General features: G+C 40.5%; 2 protein-coding genes across 2 annotated transcripts; both read right to left on the reverse strand.

Moving 5' to 3' along the window:
• Positions 1-1,895: 1,895 nt before the first annotated feature.
• Positions 1,896-6,149, reverse strand: thap1 (THAP domain containing, apoptosis associated protein 1). Its single transcript, XM_048186650.1, has 3 exons — positions 5,936-6,149; positions 5,298-5,493; positions 1,896-3,282 (listed from the first exon to the last, which is right to left on the reverse strand). Exons 1-3 carry the CDS (start codon positions 6,004-6,006, stop codon positions 2,869-2,871), a joined length of 681 nt encoding a protein of 226 aa, XP_048042607.1. The 5' UTR covers positions 6,007-6,149; the 3' UTR covers positions 1,896-2,868.
• A 13,439-nt stretch (positions 6,150-19,588) lies between these two features.
• On the reverse strand, positions 19,589-23,704 carry june (JunE proto-oncogene, AP-1 transcription factor subunit). Its single transcript, XM_048186655.1, is given in 3 exon segments — positions 19,589-21,912; positions 21,915-23,020; positions 23,398-23,704. Coding segments are annotated over 2 exon segments (1,101 nt in total). The 5' UTR covers positions 22,909-23,020; positions 23,398-23,704; the 3' UTR covers positions 19,589-21,805.
• Between the last annotated feature and the right edge of the window lie 1,219 nt (positions 23,705-24,923).

The following is a 24,923-nucleotide window of genomic DNA, read 5'->3' on the forward strand; positions in this document are numbered from 1 at the left end:
ATTACGGTACTTTGATCTTTGATCTTATCTGCTCACGAAATATGCACACATACTCTCAGCAATATGCATTTCCTATATGGAATACCTTTATGAAATACAAATGTCTTTTTTGCAACAAGTAACCAGTGATGGGAATAACGGCGTTATAAATAAACGGCGTTACTAACGCCGTTACTTTTTTCAGTAACGAGTAATCAAACGAATTACTTTTTCTCCCGTTACAACGCCGTTAGCGTTACTGACAAAAAAAATGCCGCGTTACTATAATTGAGCTCACTGATGCGGTTTTCATCCGAGTAAGCTCTCTCTCAGCCATAGGACCTGCAAAGTTTTTTTTCTCTGGTGTGTGCTGCGGTAAGTCATACACAAATATAATTTTAAACTGATAATAATGTACGATGCGCTGTGTGTGTGTCTGTCAGAGCTCAAACCAGAATACCCTTTTTGATGCTTGATCGAAAATATGTGAAATGAGTTTTTTTTTCTAGTCGACTAGTAGTTGTTCATTTAAGCTATTAGTTGACTAATCACATTTATATTAATTTAATTTCTTAAATACTGGAGAGAATAAACCATAATAAGGAGCGTTTACATAATATAGCTATATAGCACTCAAGGGCACGCATAATTGCCATAAAGAACCGGCAAAAGTAATGATTATGAGTGTGACAAAAACAGTAAGGAGACATTTTAATTGTTTATTAATAAAGTAATGTTTTCTGAATCAGTGTCGGCTGCAAAGATGAAGTTGACATTGCTGATTCTCTTTGCTGATCATCTGCTCATATGGACGCGCCTAGAGAGATAACGCACATTTCATTCGGATTAGGCTACATAATCAGAGTAGCCTCTTTCTTTTCGTTTTAATAACTTCATTTTCGTTAAAGTAGATATTTCAAGCATTCTATAGATATATTTCTCATGTCTGCGAGGCAAGCAGCCTCTGAGTTTCGGTTCATTTAGCCTATAAGACGCGCTCCTGTTCACGCGCCAGTGATCGCGCCCGCGCCTCCATGTCATGATTTTATTGTCTGCTATATTTGTTGTTATATATTAAATCAAAGCAATTTGTAGATGAAACATTGATTAAAACTAAGATACAATTTTTACAAAACGAAATTCACTTTAAAGAAAGGCTTTCTACAAAGCAAAACTTAATGAAGTGGTAAAAATCTTATCTGACCCACTCCATGTCTCCCGATATATTTGCGCAGCATCTTACTCATGCTGTTCACTAACTTTTCATAATCGAATAAATGGATTTAAAACATAACATAGGACTATTTAAACATAAATATGAAACTACGTTTTCTTTAATGGCTTCCAACACAGTACAGAGAAATTTCATGTCGTGAGCAAGAGCGGATCATGAGTCAGAAGTCGCATCAAGAATAATTTATTCTTAGACTTATATGTAATATTGGGGGCATTCAATTTATTTGGCATATTTTTATTTTATTTTTTTAAAGTAACGCAATAGTTACTTTCCCTGGTAATTAGTTACTTTTATAATGATGTAACTCAGTTACTAACTCCGTTACTATTTGTGAGAAGTAACTAGTAACTATAACTAATTACTTTTTTAAAGCAATGTGACCAACACTGCAAGTAACGCAGGTGAATAACAGCAGCGCTGCCCTCTAGTGGCCGCTTCAGGATCAGTTCAGGGTTCAAGTTCTGTTTTAGTGCACTCACCTTGAAATGAAATAAAGTTTATTACTGTAAAGCTGCGATATATAAGTAAAGGTGACTTGAGCAAATAAAAAATTGAATAACATAATTTGAATTCGAATCCATATTAAGTGCATTTATTTTAAATCCTTTTAAAATATAATTTTGAACAGATCTATCCATTTAATTTAAATGAAATGACCCTAATGTAAAAACTCTGTGCATACTGGTTTCTCAGTTTTTATTAAAAAAGGTGGTGGTGGGGATATTAGTTTGATCTGATGGTGGAAAAACATCGGACAAACAGTGGATTTGCATTTTACATGGACTTTCTTCAAGCTTACAGAAACAGAGCATGTGAACATACATGAGTTTATACTGTCTGTTCCCAGTTTACCCATACAAACATTTACCATAGTAGTTACTACAGCAATACCGTGATAAACTTATTATTAGCCACCCTTTCATAACAAATGATGGTTTGAAGCATAAACCATATTCATTTATCAGTATATGACTGCAGTAATTGAGCTTTGGAAACTTTCTGTACCGTGGTAAAGTTTTGTAAGGATGTGTTTCATACAAGACAGCGACATTCATCATTCAGAAGCCTGATTATAAATGAATCATGAATTAAAACAGTCAAACCACATGAAGAACTGCAGCGTAAGGCAACTATGATCGCACTTTCCCCCCGAATATGGCTTAAATTGATCCCACAATTATTACTGTTTTGTGAGCAATAAATTAATCAGCAAGAATAAACAAAAAACAATCTCAAAGCCCTTTGATACGCGACTATATGGCTACTGAAAACGTGTTTAGTCAAGTCCAGTTTGGTCATCTTAGTACATTAAATCAAATAAAAATAAACTATTCAATAAAATTCCAGACGTTTAAATTAGAAAAACATTTAATAACTGAACAAACACTGAACTGCAGCCATTCCAACACATCTGTCAGTGTCTTTCTCCAGTGTTCGTCGAGGTGTTTCTCAAGGGTTTAGTTACTCGCAAGTAAACGGTCCAGACGTTCCTGAAAGCACATTGTGTTCTGCGATCCGTCAGACACCGAACACACATCGGCCGGATAAAGCCCAGCAGACGTCTGACATTCAGAACACAAGTCGTGATTGACAGAAGAATTAAAAACCAAAAAGAGAAGCTCGAATCGACTACCTAAAACAGGCGCAAACCCTCACAACGCGCCGATGGTCTCTATTCCTTTCAGCACGTCGTAGATCTCTCTGGGCAAGATAACGTAGCTCTCTCCCGGCGTCACGTCCTTCTTCCCGGTCTTCCGGACCTGGCTCACGGCTCTGTAGCGCTCCAGCTGCCGCTCCTGACGCCGGCACTTCTGCTGCACCGTCTTCAGTCTCTTGCGCAGCTTCTCCAGCTGTTCCTGCAGCTGCTCGATGCGTCTCTTCTGCTGCACCGTGTCCTCCACCGTGTAGTTGTGGTCGCAGGACACGCAGGCGCTGGCGTGGAGGTCCGGGTTCGGCTCCGGCTCCGTTTCAGACGGCCGCACCACTGCCGTCTCTTCGGCATCAGAGAGAGGGAGACTCAGAGGAAAGTCCATGTCCGGGCTGAAGGCGTCCTCCAGAGACGCTGCCTGTGAACAACGGATGGACACGAGTCACATGAGGAGAAATCAAAGCCTGTCCTAAATGAAAGCAGTCAGGACAGTCACAGGGCCATATATTTCCTGAACTTTGAAAAGAAAAGAGGTTGAAATACTTTAAAAACAACTACTTCCAGAAGAGCCTTTACTGCAGCAGTGAACGGCCCAACTCAAACCACATGTGGAGACGGTCAAAACAAAACAAATAATAATAGCTGTCTCGTGAGTGTGAGGGTGAAATTAGGATAGAATATCCACCACTACATTTACATTACGCCTCCACTGTCGCTTTGCTTTTTTAGAAATAGAAACCATTTAATTCAGTTGGATAACGGTCGCTTCAATCCCATCCAGCTCATCCAACACGAGCTGCAGAGCCGGACAGAGTTCACAGATCACGTGACGACATGACTGACGAGACCGTGGCGGAGGATTCGTCGCACAACAGATCCTAAGCGTCTGATAAATGTCTGATCTTGTAGAATGAACACATTCAAACGTGATTTTGTAAAAGCGGCTCCCTGATTAATGCAAACATCTCCCAATCTCAGGCTGGACTGTGTGTCTGTGAGCATCTCTCAGCTCTGTGTCATGCTTGAAGAAAGATTTGGTCTCCATTTGCACTGAATATAGTGCTTTGATGACGGTTGCACTCGTTTGAACTAGGAGGAAACTGTTATTCATTTTTATTTATACTGTTTTTATTTATATGATCAATTTGTGGAAAGAAGTTCAGATAGGAGGTCAAAAGTTGTGCAAGTTCATACACTACCATTCAAAAGCCTGGAAACATTACTATTTTAATGTTTTCCAAAGAAGTCTCTTCTGCTCTTCAAGCCTGCATTTATTTGATCAAAAATACAGAAGAAAAACAGTAATATTGTGAAATATTATTACAATTTAAAATAATGGTTTTCTATTATAATATACTTAAATATAATTTATTCCTGTGATCAAAGCTGAATTTTCAGCATCATTACTCCAGTCTTCAGTGTCACATGATCCTTCAGAAATCATTCTGATATGATGATTTATTAAATGTTGTGCTGCTTAATATTTTTTATAATGTGATACTTTTTTTCAGGATTCTTTGATGAATAAAAAATGTAAAAAAGAGCAGCATTTATTCAAATTAAATCTTTTGTAACATTATACACTACCGTTCAAAGGTTTGGGGTCAGTAATTTTTTTCTTTCTTTTTTTTTGAAAGAAATTAATACTTTTATTCAGCACGGATGTGTTAAATTGATAAAAAGTGATAGTAAAGATTTATATTGTTAGATGCTGTTTTTTTAACCTTTTATTCATCGATGAATCCTGAAAAAAGTATCACAGTTTCCATAAAATTATATTAAGCAGCACAACTGTTTCCAACATTGATAATAACTGAGCATCAAATCATCCTATTAGAATGATTTCTGAAGGATCATGTGACTGGAGTAATGACGCTGAAAATTCAGCTTTGCATTACAGAAAAAAATATATTTTATAGTATATAAACATTTTTGATCAAATAAATGCAGCCTTAATGAGCATGAGAGACTTTGTTCAAAAACATTAAAAATAGCAATGTTTCCTAACCTCTGAATGGTAGTGTGTGTCGTGTACAGTAAGATCTGAAGAGACTCGTGTGAAGAGACGCCAGTCAGTTGAGTTTGTGGCAAAACCTTTTGAGTATTGTTGTCTTTTATATGATAATTCATACTCAGAAAGTAGAACTGAAATGACATTCATTACAAGATGATTAGTTAAACCATTTCAAGTGCACCTGCAGGCTATTTTTCTAGTCATGCATTTCATCATACATGAGAGGATTTCTTAAAAATACTGTGTAAAAGTCTTGTTTGGTGAACTGGAAACGACTGAAACGATGACATCATAAAACAGGTGTGAATCTCCTGGTGTTTTTGTTAGTATCAAAAGCACATTCAATCATGTCACATTTAACACTGAATGAACATTATAGAGGATGGGATTTTTTCTGGGAAAGAGGTCACGGAGGTCACCTGCATCTGTATTTTGCTGAAGCTGAAGAGCGAGGGCACGGCGTTGTCCTTCAGCACGCGGTTGTTGCACTCGCGCTTGAAGCAGTCTCTGGTGAAGTGCTGGGAGCAGATGTTGCTGTACTTGGTGGGTTTGAAGTTTCTCCTCTTCATGGCGGCCACCCATTTCCCACAGACGTCCGGCCGGGCCAGAGGAAACCTGCGCAAACGACACAAATAACAGCAATAATTACTGTGCTTTGAATTATATCCAAGTCAATGTTGTGCAAAATAAGAGTTCACTTCTGTTGTCATTAAAAAGGTCACCCAGAAATGATCATTCTGTCAAACCTGCATGACTTTAGTTGTTCTGTGAAACAAAGATGATATTCCTGAAGAGTTTTAGCACTGAGACATTTCTCAAAATATCTTCTTTTATTTTCCACAGAAGAACGACATGATGATCATTTACATCATCAGCAAACTGACCGTTTCACAACTAATCTTGACTAAAAAACAAACAAATCGCTGTAAAGTTAGCAGAATGAGAACAGAAGTGAACTAAAGTAAACAAACACAGTCTGAAGCTGCAGCTGATCGAATAAAGTCACAAACACGATCAGAGAACAACATCAGCTTCACTTCGACACAGTTCAGCTCACTTATGAAAGGAGATGTTTTTATCTTTCTGGTATCTGTTTTTGCATCCGTACGCCGAGCAGGACTGAACCATGTTTGGCTGCGATCTGAGATATATGATGATCAGGAACAATATTCACTCTCGATCTTCTGGAGCAGATCTGCTTCTCATGGCTGACAGACAGACGCGCTCGAGCACCGTGAGTGTGTGATTCTGCGTCTGTCCGGCAGGTGGCGCTCAGCGGCTCATAGAGCAGACCTTCCATTGAGAGACATCCACATCTCAGGACGGCTTCTGTCTCGCTGTGGACATTCAGACTCAAAATGCGATCATCGTTTAAATATATGAAGCCCAGTTCCTAAAAAAGACACGCACATCTTCCAGAGATGATCTTCAGAAATCGATGTCCAGCGATCGCAGTCGCGTGTGATTGATCGATCCTGAGCAGCGATGAGAAGAGTAGCAGGTGTCAGGTGACAGCGCGGTCCATGTGTGCCTCTGGACAGTAATTTACACAATATTAATACTTTGTACTTTATTATGCCTACTTTACACACAGTAATAATTTAAAACAGACCAAAATAAGATCATAATTATTTAGACCCATCTTACCTGGGCCGCCAAGCCCCGCCCTCCACATCACCTGCATGATCGTTTCCATTCAAGTTCAACACGCTTGTTTGATTTCGGTGCTGAGGCTACGTGAGAATTCTTCAAATCTGATTGGCTGTTGATGGTAAAGGGGCACGCCTCGTTCTATGACGACGCCGGGAACTCGTCAGGTCATTGGCTGCGATTGTAAATAAATGCACGTATCTGATGACGCTGTGGCGCTGATATGTAAATTATGCGGCCTTCACGTGCTGTCGGAAATTTGATAATTCCCACTTCTGAAGTCGTGCTTACGAGTTAAATCGTTTACCGAGGAATCTCGTATAATTCCGAGAGAAGTGATAGTTCACCCAAAAATGAAAATTCTGTCATCATTTCCTCACCTCAGGTTGATCCACACCTGTATGAATGTCTTTGTTCTGCTGAACACAAAGGAAGATATTTGGAAGAATGTCAGTAAACAAACAGATCTCGACCATCATTGACTACAATAGGAGGAGAAATAAATACTGTGGAAGTCAACGGATGATGAGATCTGTTTGTTTACTGACATAATATTGACTGAACCTAACTTTGCATTAGGTTAAATTTCTATATATACACTAATAATTATGCTCCCATACACAGATGATATTTAAAAATAGTATTGATAATTAATGACACAGACACAAACATTGATTTGCCAATATAGTCAATGTAAAAATAAAAACATTAAACGTTTAATCATGAATGAAGAGCTGCAGTCAAATCCATCATTATGGCACATTTATAAATGTCCCTCTAGTTCAGACACTCCATTAATTTGTGTTTCATTAACCTTCATTAATCTCATCGGCCTTGAACATCATTTGGATTCAAAGCTTGTTGTCTTGTGTTTACTATGCATCATTCGTAGTGGGTTTGTGTTTGTGGTGTAAACAGGAAATTCAGATACACTAGAACAGGAAACCTGGTGAGTTACGATGCATGTGACAGATAGCAGACGCTTTGTTTACTCACACGGAACGAGTGAAACACACGCTACCTGTCTGAATCAACACGTCTGTGAGGTACGCCAGCGTTTCTATCAAACAACTCGATTTACAGGCATGACAGTATTTAAATTCAACAATTTAGTGCTTTGACATGAATGAGTGTGTGTTTGTTGTCACAGTGCAGTTTAATGTGTGTGTGTGTGTGTGTGTGTGTGAACAGTGTTGGGGTTAACGCATTACAAGTAACTTGAGTTATGTAATCAGATTACTTTTTCAAGTAACTAGTAAAGTAATGCAAAGTAACAGCTGAACAAAATATTACTTTATATTTTTATATAATATAATATTATTATAAATATAATATTACTTTTAAAGTTACTTTTTCAAATAACTCAAGTCACATTTATTGACGGACAGCTCTCCTGTCCTCATGTGGAGAGAATTAAAGCACAGAGGTGTGTGTGAACATGATTAAATGTGAACATGCATTTATTTACTCATCTCACTTACACGACAATTCAGTATTCCTCAAAATTAATAAAAAACAGTCAAATGCAATCTCTGGTTTATATGCAAACCTGTAATAATTATCTATGTTAAATTACACAAATATACTTTATGTATTTAATCTCACTTTATTAACCAATGTCTTTGCTGCTGACCTTCAATGATCTAATCCAACCAAACTAATAAGCAAAAATTACTTTAGATTAGATTTAGAAATAAGAGTGTTGAACTTCCTCCTTCTGTATTCTGTTCTTCTTTAATTCAGAATGGCAGCACAGCTGAAAGTTTTGTTTGAGCTGCGCCCTCTACTGTACAGGTGTAAATATACATTTCCTTCAGCCTGAGGCTTATTCATTTCACTGTTGGTGTAAAAAAGCCTTAACATTTGCTAAAAACAAACAAGCAAACCCAGAGGTGAGAAAAAGTAATGCAAAAGTAATGTAACACATTACTTTGCATAAAAAGTAACTATGTAATGCAATTAGTTACTTTTTTTAGGGAGTAACTCAATGGACCCTATCATACACCCGGCGCAATGCGACGCCAGGCGTTACTCAAGTGTTTTTTGCCAGTTTCAGCCTGACGCAGTAATCATTTTCACGTCCAGCGCCATGTTGTTTAAATATCAAATGCACTCGCATCCATCTGTTTGCCCATGGGTGTGCTGGTCTAAAAACAAGGTGTGTTCAGATGCATTGTTGGCGTGTTGCTATTTTGAGGAACTGAAAACGACCAACTAAAAACGTTAGTAATATGCGCCTATAGGCGGGTGCACGACACGCGTACACTCTGCTTATTACACACAAGAGATATGCGCAGCAGCGCACACAAACATGCCAAAAATTAAAAATAAAAGGATTACAATGTAAAATGTTAAAGATTATTATTGTGTGCATAAAGATAAAAATGCTTTGGTGGAATCTGGCTTGTCCTGGAGATGATCTGTTCGCACGCTTTAACCTCGCACACGAGCAGATCCGTTTCCTCGCTAGAGAAGCGTTCAGTTTTTCCGCGCACAAATTCTGCCATGCAAATAGCGAACTGGCTTTCAAAGGGAATGGGAGATGAGACTCTGATTGGTTTATTGCCTGGCACACTGACCGTTCTTCTCGGCGTTAAACTAGCAAAAGTAGATTCGAACACTCCCTAAGTGCTTCAGACCATGAGCTTAGATCATTAAAACAGGGCCCGTGACTTTTAAAATAAACTTTCCCCACCTGTGTGTGTGTGTGTGTGTGTCAAGTGAATGAAAAATTCTCTTGCAGTGTGTCTCATGATTATGTGTGTCTTGAACACACCGTCTATAATATCAGCATTTCCAAAGATGGTTAAGATATGAGAAAGAAGACAGAGTTGTTCATGAGGAACTTTGGGCTTTTTATTTACATGCAATATTTCTGAAAGGCTTTTATACACTGGATAAACATACTTAAATGAGTGTGAACTGTCATGATATGATCAGATGTGGTCTGTTGTTGTACCAGAAGAGGGCAGTAAAGCCTGTATGTTCCTCTGATCTAGTGCTGTCCAGATCTCCAGACTGTGGTTCATGACACCAGGAACGTTAATATGGTATAGAATTTATAGCTCATTAAATGTAATGCATATGTAATTTATATCATTTTTAACATTTATACACGCTAGACCTAGAGCACTAAGTCAAAGAAGTGGCATGACATAAGAAGTGTCAATCTAACCAGACCCAACATTCGTGACACACAGAAGTCTGTTTCCCGCGGGCATCAACACGCGCTCAGAAAACCGGTTTCTTTCCAAGTGCTTCAGTTTTTAATCTGAACTAAAAATGTACAAAGTCTCCAAATCCACATCGTTTGAAATCAAAGTGTGGAAATTAGGACGCTTGGCTTCTCACCGGGGCTATTTCAGTCTCATATATATGCACGTCTCTATTGACATCTAATTACAGTAATACCCACCTACACCAGGAATTACAGCAGATAACGCGTTCAGATGGCAGCTATTACTGTCAGACGCTCGAGCAGAACCGCCGTGTTGGTGTGCAGATATAGAGCCGAGCTCAGTTCTCAGAAACACACGATTACAAGATCTACATGATGCACGAGGGGAAAACAGACATGTTTGATGGTGTTCTGGGCCTCTGTCAAATGCATGCAGAAGTTGCAGTGTGTTTGTGTGTGTGAGGCTGAGGTTTGATTGATTGGCCCGTGGCCATGGAGATGCGCTCGCTGGATCCAGAAGCTCTTGTCAGACGCCCACTGCTTTAACTGCTTCCCTGCATCTGAAGACGCGCTCAGATCCGCGAGAGGAATTGTGTCGAGATAAAACAGATCTCGGGGGTTTCATTGATTCTGTCAGCTGCATTTGATTTGACGACATTATGTATATATATTTGACTGCTATTGTATTAAGCTCAAGGTTTTCTTAAGGTTCTCCATACTGCGCGCATTATTTTAAGAGGTCATTTCCTGTTCTGTCTGTGTAGAGTGTCACCTAACTACATTTTTAAAAACATTTTTAATATAAAATATAAAAATGTTGCATCTGAACTGCAGTTGCTAAGGGTTTGGAGTGGTTTAGCAGTTGCTAGGGTGTTCTGGATGTTGCCAGTTTGGCGTTTTTCCTCCTTCACTCTAAAAAATGCTGGATTAAAAATGGACAATCCAGTGGTTGGGTTAAATGTTTGCCTAACCTGCTGGGTAGTTTTATTTAACTCAACTATTGTTTAAGAATGACTGTATTGTTTGCTTAAATATTAACATTCATTAATATGTTTAATAAATTAACAATTAAATCATAAATGTAATGAATAATAATGAAACAATAAACATTACATTGATTATTAATAAATGTTCACCTTTTGATTATTATTGTTGCCTCTTGTAATTATGCATCTGATTTTTAATTTCTGACCTATTTTAGGTTCATTTTAAGCCAGACATATAGTCATTTTAAACAATAGTTGAAACTGCAGTGTCAAAACAACCCAGTCGCCGTGTTTGTCCATATTTAACCCAACTTGGGTTGTTTTTAACCCAGAATTTTTTATAGTGTTGTGTCTCTGTGGGTTTGTTTACATGCATCAATTTTCCTCAATCCAAAGTTCTGTTTATATTTACCCTTAATGTTTCAATCCGATTCACTAATTCATTTCATGTGCAATAGATGTGTTGTGAACAAGACTTCATACTCTGACCGTGAGTATGATTTATATTTTGATGACTAAAGAGCTTTTTAGCAAACATTTAGTAAATATTGAGTCTCCTTCAGTGATCGACATAAACATTATGACACATGCATGTGCGCAAAGTAATTTTGTGAACCTGAGAAAATATTTGTATTGTTCATCACTATCACTACTATGGTGATGATTGACTAAGTGAGCAACGCTATACGAAGACAGTCATTTTGTCTGGGTTGTGGGAACAGGGTTTTACCCTTCATCTGCATGAGAAGCCACCGAATGTGATGAATGATAATGGAGGCTGAAACACGCGCTGACACGCCGGGCCACAAATCCCTCTGAACCGCTGCTGGAGAAACGGCTGAGCGGATCCAGACACACGGTGCTGTAATGATTCCCCTGCGCTCGCGGCTCAGTCGAGGCTGGCAGAGACTTTACAAATGCTTAATTTGATTAGCAACAACATTCCCCTGGCTTCAAGGCAAACACATTTCAAATCAGAATAAAAGAAATTAGAAAGGAAAAGAGTTTTGTGAAACACGCAGGGTTCTGAGGTTGTAATGAGCACCTGCTCTGTCTGTGGTTTCTGTCATGAGCTTCAGTACATGCTGCAATCTTCTAATCGCAAGGATTTGCCAGAAGGTCATCATTTACTGTCTTTTCTTTCCAGTCCAGCGAGGCGATGATATAAGCTTTCTAAAGAGAAAATATTTTCAACAAAATCTGTATTCTCGAATGCTTTAATATTGAACAATTAAAATAAGCTCAAAATCTTGCAGTGCTCCTGATCTCTGAACTGAAAAACCTGCAGATCAGACAGTGTTTTATGAGCTCTGATGATGTTTGTGTGAGTAACAATAACAGCGCAGTAGATAAATAACATACAGAACGATTTTATCATGATTTTTTGTCACCCAGTGGGATGGATGTTTCCCTTGTGAAACGATTCCCTTTACGCTACTCGTGCCACACACACACACACACACACACACACACTCTCAGAGAATGATCTCAGCTCAGTCCAGGCCAAGCCGGCTGATGTCATTGTTGCTGATAACAGCTTTCAGATGTGTTTCTGCGCGCTGCGGCCAGCACAAGGGCGATTTATTCCATTACACATTACACAGGCATCAAGGCCTGTGCCAAATAATCGCGCAGTGATGTCACAGTGGATGTGTGGGGTTATACGGGACGCCGTGGAGCAGCGCGAGGCCGTGCCAAGGAGTCGCCCGCCGACACGCTTTACTAAGAGCACAGAGTGAACGGCATAAAGAGAAGGACGTGTGCGTCACATTACGGATATTCATAGCCGAATCACTTTCAATTTCAGCTGCTGTTGTTTATGGTGGCTTTTCCATCAGAAACACAATCATTTTCAATTGTTGTTTGATGTCAAATAACCCTTCACAGTAATAATAATAATAATAATAAAGCTTCTTTATTGGCATCTGTGGTTCCATGAAGAACCTTCAACATCAGTGGAATCTTTCCATCACACTAAAGCTTCTTTACAGAGGGAAAAGGTTCTTTAGATTTAAAGAATTTCTATTGTTTTTTAGATTAAAATGTTCTTTTTTTAATGAGAAAAAGTTTGTGAAAGGCATCTTCTATGGCATCGCTGTGAAAACTTTACTTTTAAGAGTGTATATTCCTTGATTTATTTACTGTTAGGCTTTCTTTAATAGAATAAGTGGCTCTAAGCATCTTTCTGTTAAACTGAATCTCATCTTTCGTCAGACTCGTTCTCATGGATACCGGGAAAATATTTGGATAAGTGTGACACGGGGCTGCGCTCGCATTAGAGGCGATGCTCTCATCAGGAGAGCGCGACCCTCCGGTGTGAGGTAATCGCTGGAGACCCGATCAAATCAATACTGTACAAACAAATGGAAGTGCTTCACATTTCAAAGAGGTTCTGCTGCCACGGCTCCGTGATTTAAAACATTTTCCGAGCTTACTTTCCAAAACACCACGTCCTGTTAGCAGGATCAGGTTTTTGAAAGCGGATGAGGTGCTCTTGGTTCGAACATGAACATAAAGCGAACGGTATGATGTATAATTAGCGCAGATGATGGATCATCAGCTCATTCTGATGGAGCAGAAGATTGATTGTGTTTGACTCTGTAAAGCCTGTCCTACTTAAAAACATGATGCAGAAAGATGTTAATGAGTTTGTGCTTGTTGCCCTCGTTAATCCAACAGGTTTTTCTAGTTTAACGGAAAGCCCTGTTATATGTGCACAAGACTGACTGTGATTTGATGTGAAATGCTTTGGGTGGAACCAAGACGAAACCAGACGAGAGCTTCGGTGACCTTGATTTATCTTTGCATTTCCTTCAGGATGCTTTTGCATAGGCTAATACTTTTCAGCATGACCAATCGGATTAGATCTTAGATTAGAGCTGCTTAGGAACACTGCCTCTCCAGACTGCTGTCCTCATTGTTATCATTTCATTCAGCCTCTCCCAGATCCTCCAGAGAAACCTCTCGCTCCTGCGCTGGCGGTCAAACACAGCGAACGAGGCCGTAAACACGGCCGTATGGACAAACTGGGAAGGAGAAGCCTTAAATTGCAGTATATTAAGGAGGCCCTATATCACAAGATGTAATATCAGTCTCTGGTGTCTCCAGAATGTGTGTGTGAAGTTTCAGCTCAAAATCCCCCACAGATCATTTATTATAGCTTGTCAAATTTGCCCCTATTTAGGTGTGAGCAAAAACACGCCGTTTTTGTGTGTGTCCCTTTAAATGCAAATGAGCTCCGCTTTCCAGAAGAGGGCGGAGCTTTAACAGCTCAACAACAACAAAGCTGGAGAATCTCACGCAGCCAAAATGACGACAGTGTTCAGCCTTACATTGTTCAAACCGGAGTCGACACTGATGGAGAGACTCAGGAAGAAGTTACAACTTTTAGACGTTTCTGAATGGTTAGTGGATAAATTCATTAATAAAAAAATTGATAAATTGATATTAAACACTAACTAAAGTTACAAAAGTCAAATCATAATCAACCACCCCTTTAAATTAAATCATGTCAAATTAAAACAAACAGGTCAATTAGTTTAAAATGATCCATTATTTGAATATGACTGACGCAGAGCTGCAGCGAGAGTTTCGAGGTCTGGTTCACCTTAGAGGATATTTGAGCTCCATATAATCCCTTTCTCCATCAATAACAAAGAAAGCAAAGTGAGAAACGTGATCCGTAGAACAGCTATTTGGACCAAATGAGACGCGCATCAGAATAATTAGATCCACAAGTGAGGATCAGAGGTCAAAAACAGCCTGAGATTCAGTTCTGATGAACCATACAACATACTCCACAGGTTACGCTTGAATTTATCATTTATTTATTATCTTCTAACTGAAGCAATGTAGTTTGCATTTAAGCTATACATGTTGGGAATCGAACCCATGACCTTTGTGTTGCTCTACTGTTTGAACTACAGGAACGTAAACATGGATTTAATTACAGAATCAGTCATCATTTGGGAGAAAAACATTTGATATTTTTACAAGAATTTAAAGTGTAATTGCAGTAAAAGACAAAGTAGCATATCGATATTTCATTAATTCAGCAGTGAATATTTGGAGATAACTTTAATGTTACCTCTACCTTTCAAAGGACTTCTTGAGATGAAGTATATCTGCAGAAGTCTCTGATGCTGCGTGTCGCCCGGATGAACTCGGTCTCTGAACTCTTCAGCTCTCATTAGATGACGGCTTCTCCGCCGCCAGCTCCGGCTCCTTCTGCCTCTTTCCCTGAGTTTAGTCTGTCCCGCTGCTCTCCGAAGCCCCACGGCACCGTGCTGGAAATCGCTGTGGATGATGTGTGTGTCGAGAGCTGGTGCTGGAAAAACACTGGCAACAAAAAGCTGTTCAGAAAAGAAGTCATTTCAGAGAGGGGTTGGAATGATAAAGATGGTAATTCAATGAGAGCATCTCATATCTTCAGCCTTAGGAACAAAGATACTGTAAAGACGAGGAGATGAACTTTTTAGGATACTATCATGATCATATTGCATCAGGTTACCTGTCATTTGTCATTTGAAGTGTTGTGAGAACAGCCATGTGCTTCAGAAATGTAAAGCAACTTCTCAACCATGAGGGAAACTTGAGCCACAGGATCAATAAAACTATTTACATTGATATATTATTAATAATCCATTATTATTCATATAAATATAATGCTTGTGTGCATGTACTCTAAAAATGCTGGGTTAAAAACAACCCAAGTAGGGTTGAAAATGGACAAACCCAGCAGTTGGAATGTTTTAACCCAGCTGGGCAGTTTTATTTAACTCAACTATAGTTTAAATTACTATAGTTGACTATAGTTAAAAATGAGTGTATGACTGGCTTAAAATGAACCCAAAATATGTTGGAAATTAAAAATCAGAAACATAATTACTAGAGGCAACAATAATAATCAAAAGGTGAACATTTATTAATAAGCAATTTAATTAATGTTTATTGTTTAATTATTATTCATTGAACATATTAATAAATGTTCATTTCCAACATATTTTGGGTTCATTTTAATCAAGAAATACAGCCATTTTTAAACAATAGTTGAGATAAATAAAACTACCCAGCAGGTTGGTCAAACATTTAACCCAACTGCAGGGTTAAAACAACCCTATCGCTGGGTTAAAACAACCCATTCGCAGGGTTAAAACAACCCTATCGCTGGGTTAAAACATCCCATTCGCAGGGTTAAAACAACACATTCGCTGGGTTAAAACATCCCAATCGCTGGTTTAAAACATCCCATTCGCTGGGTTAAAACAACCCAATCGCTGGGTTAAAACATCCCATTCGCAGGGTTAAAACAACCCATTCGCTGGGTTAAAACAACCCAATCGCTGGGTTAAAACAACCCTATCGCTGGGTTAAAACAACCCTATCGCTGGGTTAAAACAACCCATTCGCTGGGTTAAAACATCCCATTCGCTGGGTTAAAACAACCCAATCGCTAGGTTAAAACAACCCTATCGCTGGGTTAAAACAACCCTATCGCTGGGTTAAAACAACCCTATCGCTGGGTTAAAACAACCCAATCGCTGGGTTAAAACAACCCTATCGCTGGGTTAAAACAACCCTATCGCTGGGTTAAAACAACCCATTCGCTGGGTTAAAACAACCCAATCGCTGGGTTAAAACAACCCAATCGCTGGGTTAAAACAACCCTATCGCTGGTTAAAACAACCCATTCGCTGGGTTAAACAACCCAATCGCTGGGTTAAAACAACCCTATCGCTGGGTTAAAACAACCCTATCGCTGGGTTAAAACAACCCATTCGCTGGGTTAAAACATCCCATTCGCTGGGTTAAAACATCACATTCGCTGGTTAAAACAACCCATTCGCTGGGTTAAAATCCCATTCGCAGGGTTAAAACAACCCATTCGCAGGGTTAAAACATCCCATTCGCTGGGTTAAAACATCCCATTCGCAGGGTTAAAACAACCCATTCGCTGGGTTAAAACATCCCATTCGCAGGGTTAAAACAACCCATTCGCAGGGTTAAAACAACCCATTCGCTGGGTTAAAACATCCCATTCGCAGGGTTAAAACAACCCATTCGCTGGGTTAAAACATCCCATTCGCAGGGTTAAAACAACCCATTCGCAGGGTTAAAACATCCCATTCGCTGGTTAAAACATCCCATTCGCAGGGTTAAAACAACCATTCGCTGGGTTAAAACATCCCATTCGCAGGGTTAAAACAACCCATTTGCTGGGTTAAAACATTCCATTCGCTGGGTTTGTCCATTTTCAACCCAACTTGGGTTGTTTTTATCCCAGCATTTTTTTTTTTTTATATATATATATATATATATATATATATATATATATAACTATCATTCAAAAGTTTGGTCAGTAAGATGTTATTTGACATTTTTTTTATAGAAATCAATACTTTTATTCATCAAGGACTCATTAAATTGATCAAAAGTGTCAGTAAAGACATTAATAACGTTACAAAAGATTCTGTTTCTAATAAATGCTGTTCCTTGTGAACTGTTGGGAACAATCCGCTTCGTCATCATCACAGCAGAAGCAGCGGATCTCAGTCTTCAGGGGCGCTTGAGTAGTTCTGGACACTCCGCGGGACTTCGAGCGCAGGAGGCGCAGAACCGCTGCTCTTATCGGTCACTGTGATGAACACGCGATCATAAACCTCCCACCAGATCTACAATAATCTACTAACTTATCTGAGATGGGGAAGTAAAGGATGATTTCAGAATGACACGACATACAGCACGCGCGCTCATCCTTCTTCTGAACTGTGATTAATGATACGAAGAAAAACAGAATTTCTCAGAGAAGTGGGATATATGGGAGGGGAAATACCTGCAGATGCTGTAATCATGGTTTCATCGAGCAGTTACAGGAAGTCATATTTACAGGAGGACGTTCCTGACACGCCTGTGACTGTACAATCAGAAGCAGAGATGTGTGTGTGTGTGTGTGTGTGTGTGTGTAGGACAGTGTTGTCGAGGTAATTTCCTCCTCGCTAGAGTTCACGGTTCACAGATCTTCCGCGGATCGGAGTGTGTAAAGACAGCGGCTGTTGCCTAGGCGATGCGGGGAGTTTCACCTGAAATAGCAGCGCGTGCGTGCGGCGCGATCACGGCCATTGCGCGCGCGCGTGTGTGTGTGGATCTAATGGCTCTCTGTTTCATTCTCATCTTTTATTAAAGGACTCTCGGGGCAGTACGGCAACACACACACACACACACACACACACACACACACACACACACACACACACACACACATATAAGAGGGGGTGTGTCCCTCCTACTCACATGTTGCAACCTTGATTACACACCCAGACCCTCCCAAAGCAAATATTTCAGGACAACACTAATCTCTCTCTCTTTCTTTCTTTCTTTCTTTCTTTCTCTTTCTTTCTTTCTTTCTCTTTTCTTTCTTTCTTTCTTTCTTTCTTTCTTTCTTTCTTTCTTTCTTTCTTTCTTTCTCTTTTTCTTTCTCTCTTTCTTTCTTTCTCTTTTTCTTTCTCTTTTTCTCTTTTTCTTTCTTTCTCTTTTTCTTTCTCTCTTTCTTTCTTTCTCTCTTTTTTTCTTTCTCTTTTTCTTTCTCTTTTCTTTCTCTCTTTCTTTCTTTCTCTCTCTTTCCGTAGTTTCTTTCTTTGGCTCATGATCAGAATGTGTTCAAAAATCCACAGTTCCTCCCTGGAATTCTTCACACTTCCAGCTGCCAAACCACTGAATGATGTCAGACGTTACGCAGCGCACCAACACACCAATCTAGTGTCAACAAGCAGTCATTTCTTTGTAGGATTGCTATTTTAGAAATAAATAAATAAAAGCAACAACAGCATTACATAAGAGATGACTGCATAGAAAGTTTGGGTATTTTCACTAAAGGACTGTCCCTCTTTTGGGACGGCGTCTCGTCTGTGATGATGATGATGGTGAACGATGAGGCTCAATCATGCCAAGAATGGACGGAAGTCTTTGACCCAAACTGGCTTTTCCTGCTGGTGTGTGTGTGTGGGAAGCAAGGTGGGCGGAAGTAGAGAGAGTTAGTCATTCCCAAAAGACTGAGCATCCGCATAACTCAGAGAAGAACACACACACACACACACATACATCCGCAAACCTGGAGAACAAAACTTATTTTGCTCACTCAGAGCCTGAAGACATAACTTTGTAAAGTTTCAGCAAATATAAATATATAAATGATGTCTAGAAGCCGCTCAACTCTTGAGCTCTCCGTTGAGGTTTGCTTCTTTCGTTGGTGTTTTATCAGAGTTTGTCATAGTTTTCAGCCATTTTTATTTCTCCGAACACTAACACACTCGAACGACACCGGCTGACCTTCCCATCGGAGACACTCAACCTGCTTAGACTGGGTTAGTCATCTGATTTTCTAACTTTTTTAAGTCAGTTACATAAAAACGTAGATTGTTCTCACTTGAATCTGAAAAACAAGACTAGCTGCTTGACTAGTTCAGACACAGAGACTGAGCGTGTGCCCCTGGTCAGTGTTTTCTGTAAACGCTCACATTAGTAGTACAGATTCCCCTTCAACTCTTCAGCTGTAACTTTTACTTTCACAATGACCCAGACAGCCTTTCCTTGTGCTTTACTGGAAGTGCTGCTCATCTTTATGGGAAAGCCTCAGAGTCGGAGGGTGGGCGGATGACTGGACGAAGGGATGTTTATGACCCTTGTTAACCCAACTGACTGATGGCTTTTGCTCAGACTGTATTGTCATTTCTCAAACGCCAGATTTATGTGTGAAGTGGTTTGTTAATCGGCAGATTCCCTTTTGATCAGCGTTAATTCTCGCTTACTTTGATGTCTGGAGTGCGTTAGAGACTACTGAATTCAGATACTCAAGAAAAGCACATTGTTGAAATGAGTTTTGACATGAGCAAGACAAGCGTTCAGAAACCTACTCTTCTTTATTGTTGATATAAAAGAAAACAAGGGAACAACGAACAAGTCTATTATTTAGAAGCAAATAAACCAGCTTGTAACACAACGAGGCAAGTCGCCCCTTAGTCACACGAGTTTGACCACCAGTCGCTTTAGAAAAATGGTACATGAGTCTCCAGAACTGGCCGTCAAAATCGGACACTGATCCACATCCAGACGCACCGTTCTGCTGAAACATATTCCTATTCAAACTTGTTGGGATCAAGGCCGAGAACTGGCTCGATGAGCGAGATAATCGTACAAACCGCCTTCTGTACACGCAAGGTAAACCCGTTCAACAATTGTTCAGTATATGTATATATGACACGTGGTAAAGAAGTTTTCTTCGTTTTAAAATGAACGATGCAATCAGTCTTTAGAGTTGGATCAAAACACAGTTCCATGAAACAACAAAAAACACGATCGGAACGGGCTTACGGTTCAAATAGAGGTACACACATTACAAAACAAACCAAGGACCTTCACTTGATGCCAGTGGGAAAAAAACAAAAACGAATGTACCAACAGCAGGTGCGTCCGAAACACAAACCAGCGACACAGAAACGCTTGGAGCGAAGCTCAAATAAAACAACACCACACTGCTCAGTAAAAGCACTTCAATAAATAAAGCATTGGGAATGATAAAAAGTACACACACTATTTCTAAACAAACAATTTTGTACAAAAATACATTACGTTTATGACATCAAAAACCTTATTCAAGTTTCAAAAAATAAATATCTTCTTGTTGCACAAGGTTATTTGACAGCTCTAGTACCTGTCTCAGGTATCCCTATGAATGGATATAGATATATAAATAAAATAATCTGCATCTCCACCGACTGTAAGAAAGGCAGCAACTCTGAGAAGCAGATGTACAGGATTCTCTAAGGCCTTCATCACCGCGATTCCTCGAGTAGATTCGATTCGACGTCTGTAGTAGAGCGCTGACTTCTGAGCGCTTCTTAATCTCTCAGAATCTCCATCATTTGTTATTTTTTCATCTACTAAAAGCATAGTTGTAGTTATAGTTCAAACCATCATGCTATACACAGAGGATAAATATTACACATCATTTAATGTTTCTGATTTATGTGCAATTGTGTAGTTTCCAAGAAAACAATAACGTGTCAACAAGACACTAGTATTCCAACCAGTATTCTTCCTCTCCTCGGAAAACAACATAAATACAAGTTCTGTATAAATAAAATTAATTCATACAAAAAATAAAATACTAAAAAAAAAAAGAAAGAAAAAGAAAAAAAAATACTATTGATCAAAAGCCCTTTTGTTGTCGTTCTGAATTCAGGTCAGTTTTGACTCTTGACTTGGTGCATCTGGGCTGAATCAACATGTCGCAGTCAAGAGTAGCTTTTCCACACCGTTACTCTAAGGTTAACACAGCATTAATACTCATTAGACAATGGCAAAAACACACGATCAACCCATTATTAGAATGCATCTCCCGATGGGAGATTACAGTGCAAAAGGTCTCGGAATGCTCAGAAATTTCCCAACTCGAAAACGGCAAAAGGTACCAGTTAAAGTTTTGCACAGTACCACAATCCTGTCTCTTTGCTTATAATGTTTTGATATTACGCAGTAATGTAATACTTCTTAAAAAGTCTTAGTTTGTATAAAAATTTTTTTTTTTTTCCCTCATATTCACAAATTGCACAATATCAAACCAACCAACAAACAAACAAACAAACAAACAATATCCGGTAATGTTGTTATTGAGACACGGTGAGATTTCCACTTGAAACACAAGGTGTATAAAGGGATTTGTTCAATTCCACATGTGCACGATTCTGTCAGGTGCTTTGGAAAATGTTTGCATATTGTTCAACAGTTATATAAACACAAACCCTTAAAACATATAAAGTTCGTCCAGCGGTTGAACGAGACGCTGATTGTAAAGAAAAAAATACTTGGAGCAAAGTTTCCATCCTCTTGCGGAGAAAAGTCGCATTTACAAGTCGAAAAAAAGTAAAAGTATTCAAGTGCAGAATTCCGAGTTTTTGTTCCCTTTATGAGCATCCCAACCGCAGTGCATGTGCATCCCTGTCACTTTGGCCTTTTTTCTCAGGCGTCCAAACAACGGTCAGAGAGCACACGTGCAGGAGGACATTCCTGAAGAGTCGGAGGTCCAGACAGCGCCGCTCTCGCACGGGTCTTCCCCGTCTCATTTCTTCACATCAGAGCAGAAGTAAGACGGGGCTGAGAGAGACAGAGAGTGCGGGCAGGAGATAAAGAGAAAGTCATAGCGTTTCAGCAGCTGGTGCTCTCCCCGCTTTTGGCCATGCTGGCTGAGCTGACGGCGATCTGGCAGCCGTTAGTGACGTGATTCATAACTTTCTGTTTGAGCTGAGCCACCTGCTCCCTCAGGATGCTGGCGGTGGAGGCCAGGTCCGAGTTCTGCGTCTTCAGCACCTTCACCTTCTCCTCCAGCCGCGAGATCCGCTCCAGCTTCCTCTTGCGGCACTTGGAGGCGGCGATGCGGTTCCGGAGCTTCTTGCGCTCCGCCTTGATCCTCTCCTGCGTCTCCAGGTCGATGGGCGAGAGCGAGGGGGGCGAGCTGGCCGGGTCCCCGCCTGGAGGGTGCGGGACCTCGGGCACCGTCTGCGGAGCGTCCAGGCCCCGTGTCTGCGGGTGGTGACCGGCGTGAACCGAGGCGTGGGCCGCGGACGTGTAGGCGATCTGCCCGCCGGGGTAGCTGGACGACAGCTGGTTGGGGTTGTAGCTGCTCAGGTTGGTGTAGATGGGCATGTCCGCGCCGGGCATGAGGTTCCTCTGGTAGGAGGACGGCGGCGGAGACATGGGAGCGCCCACCAGCTGGTTCTGCTTGTGCAGGTCGGCCAGAGCTTTGACGAAGCCGTCGGCAAATCCTTCCTGCTCGTTGGTGGCCTGGTTTCTGTACATGAAGGGATTAGCGGACGCGTTGGGAGCCGGGCTTGTAGTAACCAGTCCCTGGTTGGACTGGATAATCAGGTGCTCCAGATCCGGAGAGGAGAGCTTGAGCAGGTTCATGTCCGGCGAGGACATCAGCGAGCTGTTGGGATTGCCGCTCATCGCCAGGCTGTTGGGACTGATGCTGCTGCTGTTCCCAGCTTGTCCCTGCAACAGTTTCAGGCTGGAGGCATTTCCCACGCTGTTGGCGAAATTATGCGGCATGTTGTTCTTCTTGCTCATTATCTTGTGGCCTTGGTATCGATCGTAATCTGGAATTTGCCCAAAGTTTGGAACGCTATCATCGTGATAGAAGGGCGTTTCCATTTTACCCGTCATTGAAACAGCAAGACAGATTCCTCACAAGACATAATACGGCTAGAGCTGTGGGTTTTCAGCCATCTGCTCGGTCCACACTTGAAAAAATGAGAGTTGCTCAAAGTCAGTAAACCTACAAAAACGAAAGATGAGGGAAAATAAATCAATGGATATTGAAGTAAACAACCACCGTATCATTTCTAATGAAGCCAAGTTGATGTGAGCGTCACTGATCTCCACAGGGACACTGAACAACATTCAACAAACACCGTTTCAGTCGTTCACACAAACATAAATGATTAGTCTGTCATTAAAATGATGAAACCAGGAAGCTTCGTTACAGTTCTTCCCGTCACTGGTGACTTTCCTGGGCTTCATCCAAACACAGCTGAGCGCTTCTCTTACACTTTCTTATTCATTTCAGCACATGGTCTTTTAGAAAAATCCCCCGTCAAAATCCCAAAGCACACAAAATCGTCCCGTGAATAAACAGGCAGAAGCGTCACTTACTTGTGTGTAGGTCGATATAATGTGAAGAAAAGCTCGATAAAGAAGGTTCCCACGACACAATCCACTGCGTCAAAGCTCCGATTAGTCACGGCGTAAAACAGCATCGAGCGCGGATCTGTTACCCACGCACCGCTCTGTGACACGCGATGAATCAAAGACAGCTCATGTACAGCGCGCGTCTCCACACTGCGCGTCCGCGTCCTCTCCGGAGCGCTGCGTTTCCTCGTCTGCTCGCTGTCAGAACGACTGTGGGACTTTCTGCTCGGCTGATTATTAATAACACACGCCCTTCTGTTCTCTTCAGTTCCTGAAACTAACATGACAGGCAGACGCGCCTCCTCCCTCCCGCTCGAAGCGTCGCGTTTATTGGCCAGTGGAGCGCCGCCGACTGTCGCAGCCCGTGCGCGCTTCGTTACAGGATCACGTGATTGGTATAGAATATGTGCTGTTTTATTCAAATATGAGGTAAATGTTAGGGTTAGGTTTGTTAGATGCCAGCCAGAATGTCATAATTCTCTAGTTAAATATTCTTCTTTATTGAAAGAACAGACAATCCTTCATCTGCTTGATATTCTGTTTCAATATCCAGTTTTCCTTCAAGTCAATTATATTCATCAATCAAATTTAAGGCACTTGCACTCTAAAAAGTGCTGGCTTAAAAACAGCCCAAGTTGGGCTGAAAATGGACAAATCCAGCGATTTTCATTTTAGTTTTATTAACTTCTTAAAATGAACCCAAAGTATGTTGGAAATGAACATTTATTAATAAGTTTAATGAATAATAATTAAACAATAAACATTAAATTGCTTATTAATAAATGTGTCTGATTTTTAATTTCCAACCTATTTTGGGTTCATTTTAAGCCAGACATACAGTCATTCTTAAACAATAGTTGAGTTCAATAAAACTTAACCCAACTGCTGGGTTAAAACAATCCAGTCGCTGGGTTTGTCCATTTTCAACCCAACTTGGGTTGTTTTAACCCAGCATTTTTAGGCTACACATGTAGTGGAAAAGTAGGCACTGTAAATGTACACACACACAGATAACACGACCTCCACACGTCTGTTTTTAGCGCTCTCTGTGCTCTCAGGTAAGTCGGTGGGAGGTTACAGCGATCCGGTCGGTTCGCCTCCGGCTGCTGCAGGTCCAGATATAAGAGCTCGGCCGCGGGTCCGAAGGGAATCGGAGCCCGGAGCGCTGACATGTTTGGCCTGGTCCTGCTCTCCAGACTCCACTCTTCACTTCCAGTGTCGTTTCCCCGTCTGTATTCGTTATCCGGTCCAAAGGTGATCTGCTCCAGGGTACCAAACACACAACTGCATTATTAATGATGATTGTTTAGGGGGTTTGTGAGTGTGTGTGTGTGTGTGTGTGTGTGTGTGTGTAGCAGCAGTTCGCTTCAAGGTCATCAGATTAAACCCAAACCTTTCCTGGATTCATTTAAAAAGGAACGATTGCACATGCATACATTCTCCAAGAGTTTTTATCTTATATCTGTGCGTTGTGGCGCAGTCAAACTGCA

Source organism: Megalobrama amblycephala, linkage group LG4 (assembly GCF_018812025.1).
Source record: "Megalobrama amblycephala isolate DHTTF-2021 linkage group LG4, ASM1881202v1, whole genome shotgun sequence".
Lineage (NCBI taxonomy): Eukaryota > Metazoa > Chordata > Actinopteri > Cypriniformes > Xenocyprididae > Megalobrama > Megalobrama amblycephala.

Bases quoted from the DNA above. Each gene is read 5' to 3' on its own strand.
- thap1 (XM_048186650.1), bottom strand. From the start codon at position 6,006: ATGGTTCAGTCCTGCTCGGCGTACGGATGCAAAAACAGATACCAGAAA. The intron at 5,494-5,935 runs GTGAGCTGAACT...TCGTTTGCGCAG, and splicing joins AAAAACATCTCCTTTCATAA to GTTTCCTCTGGCCCGGCCGG. The intron at 3,283-5,297 runs GTGACCTCCGTG...CGTTGTTCACAG, and splicing joins TCAGCAAAATACAGATGCAG to GCAGCGTCTCTGGAGGACGC.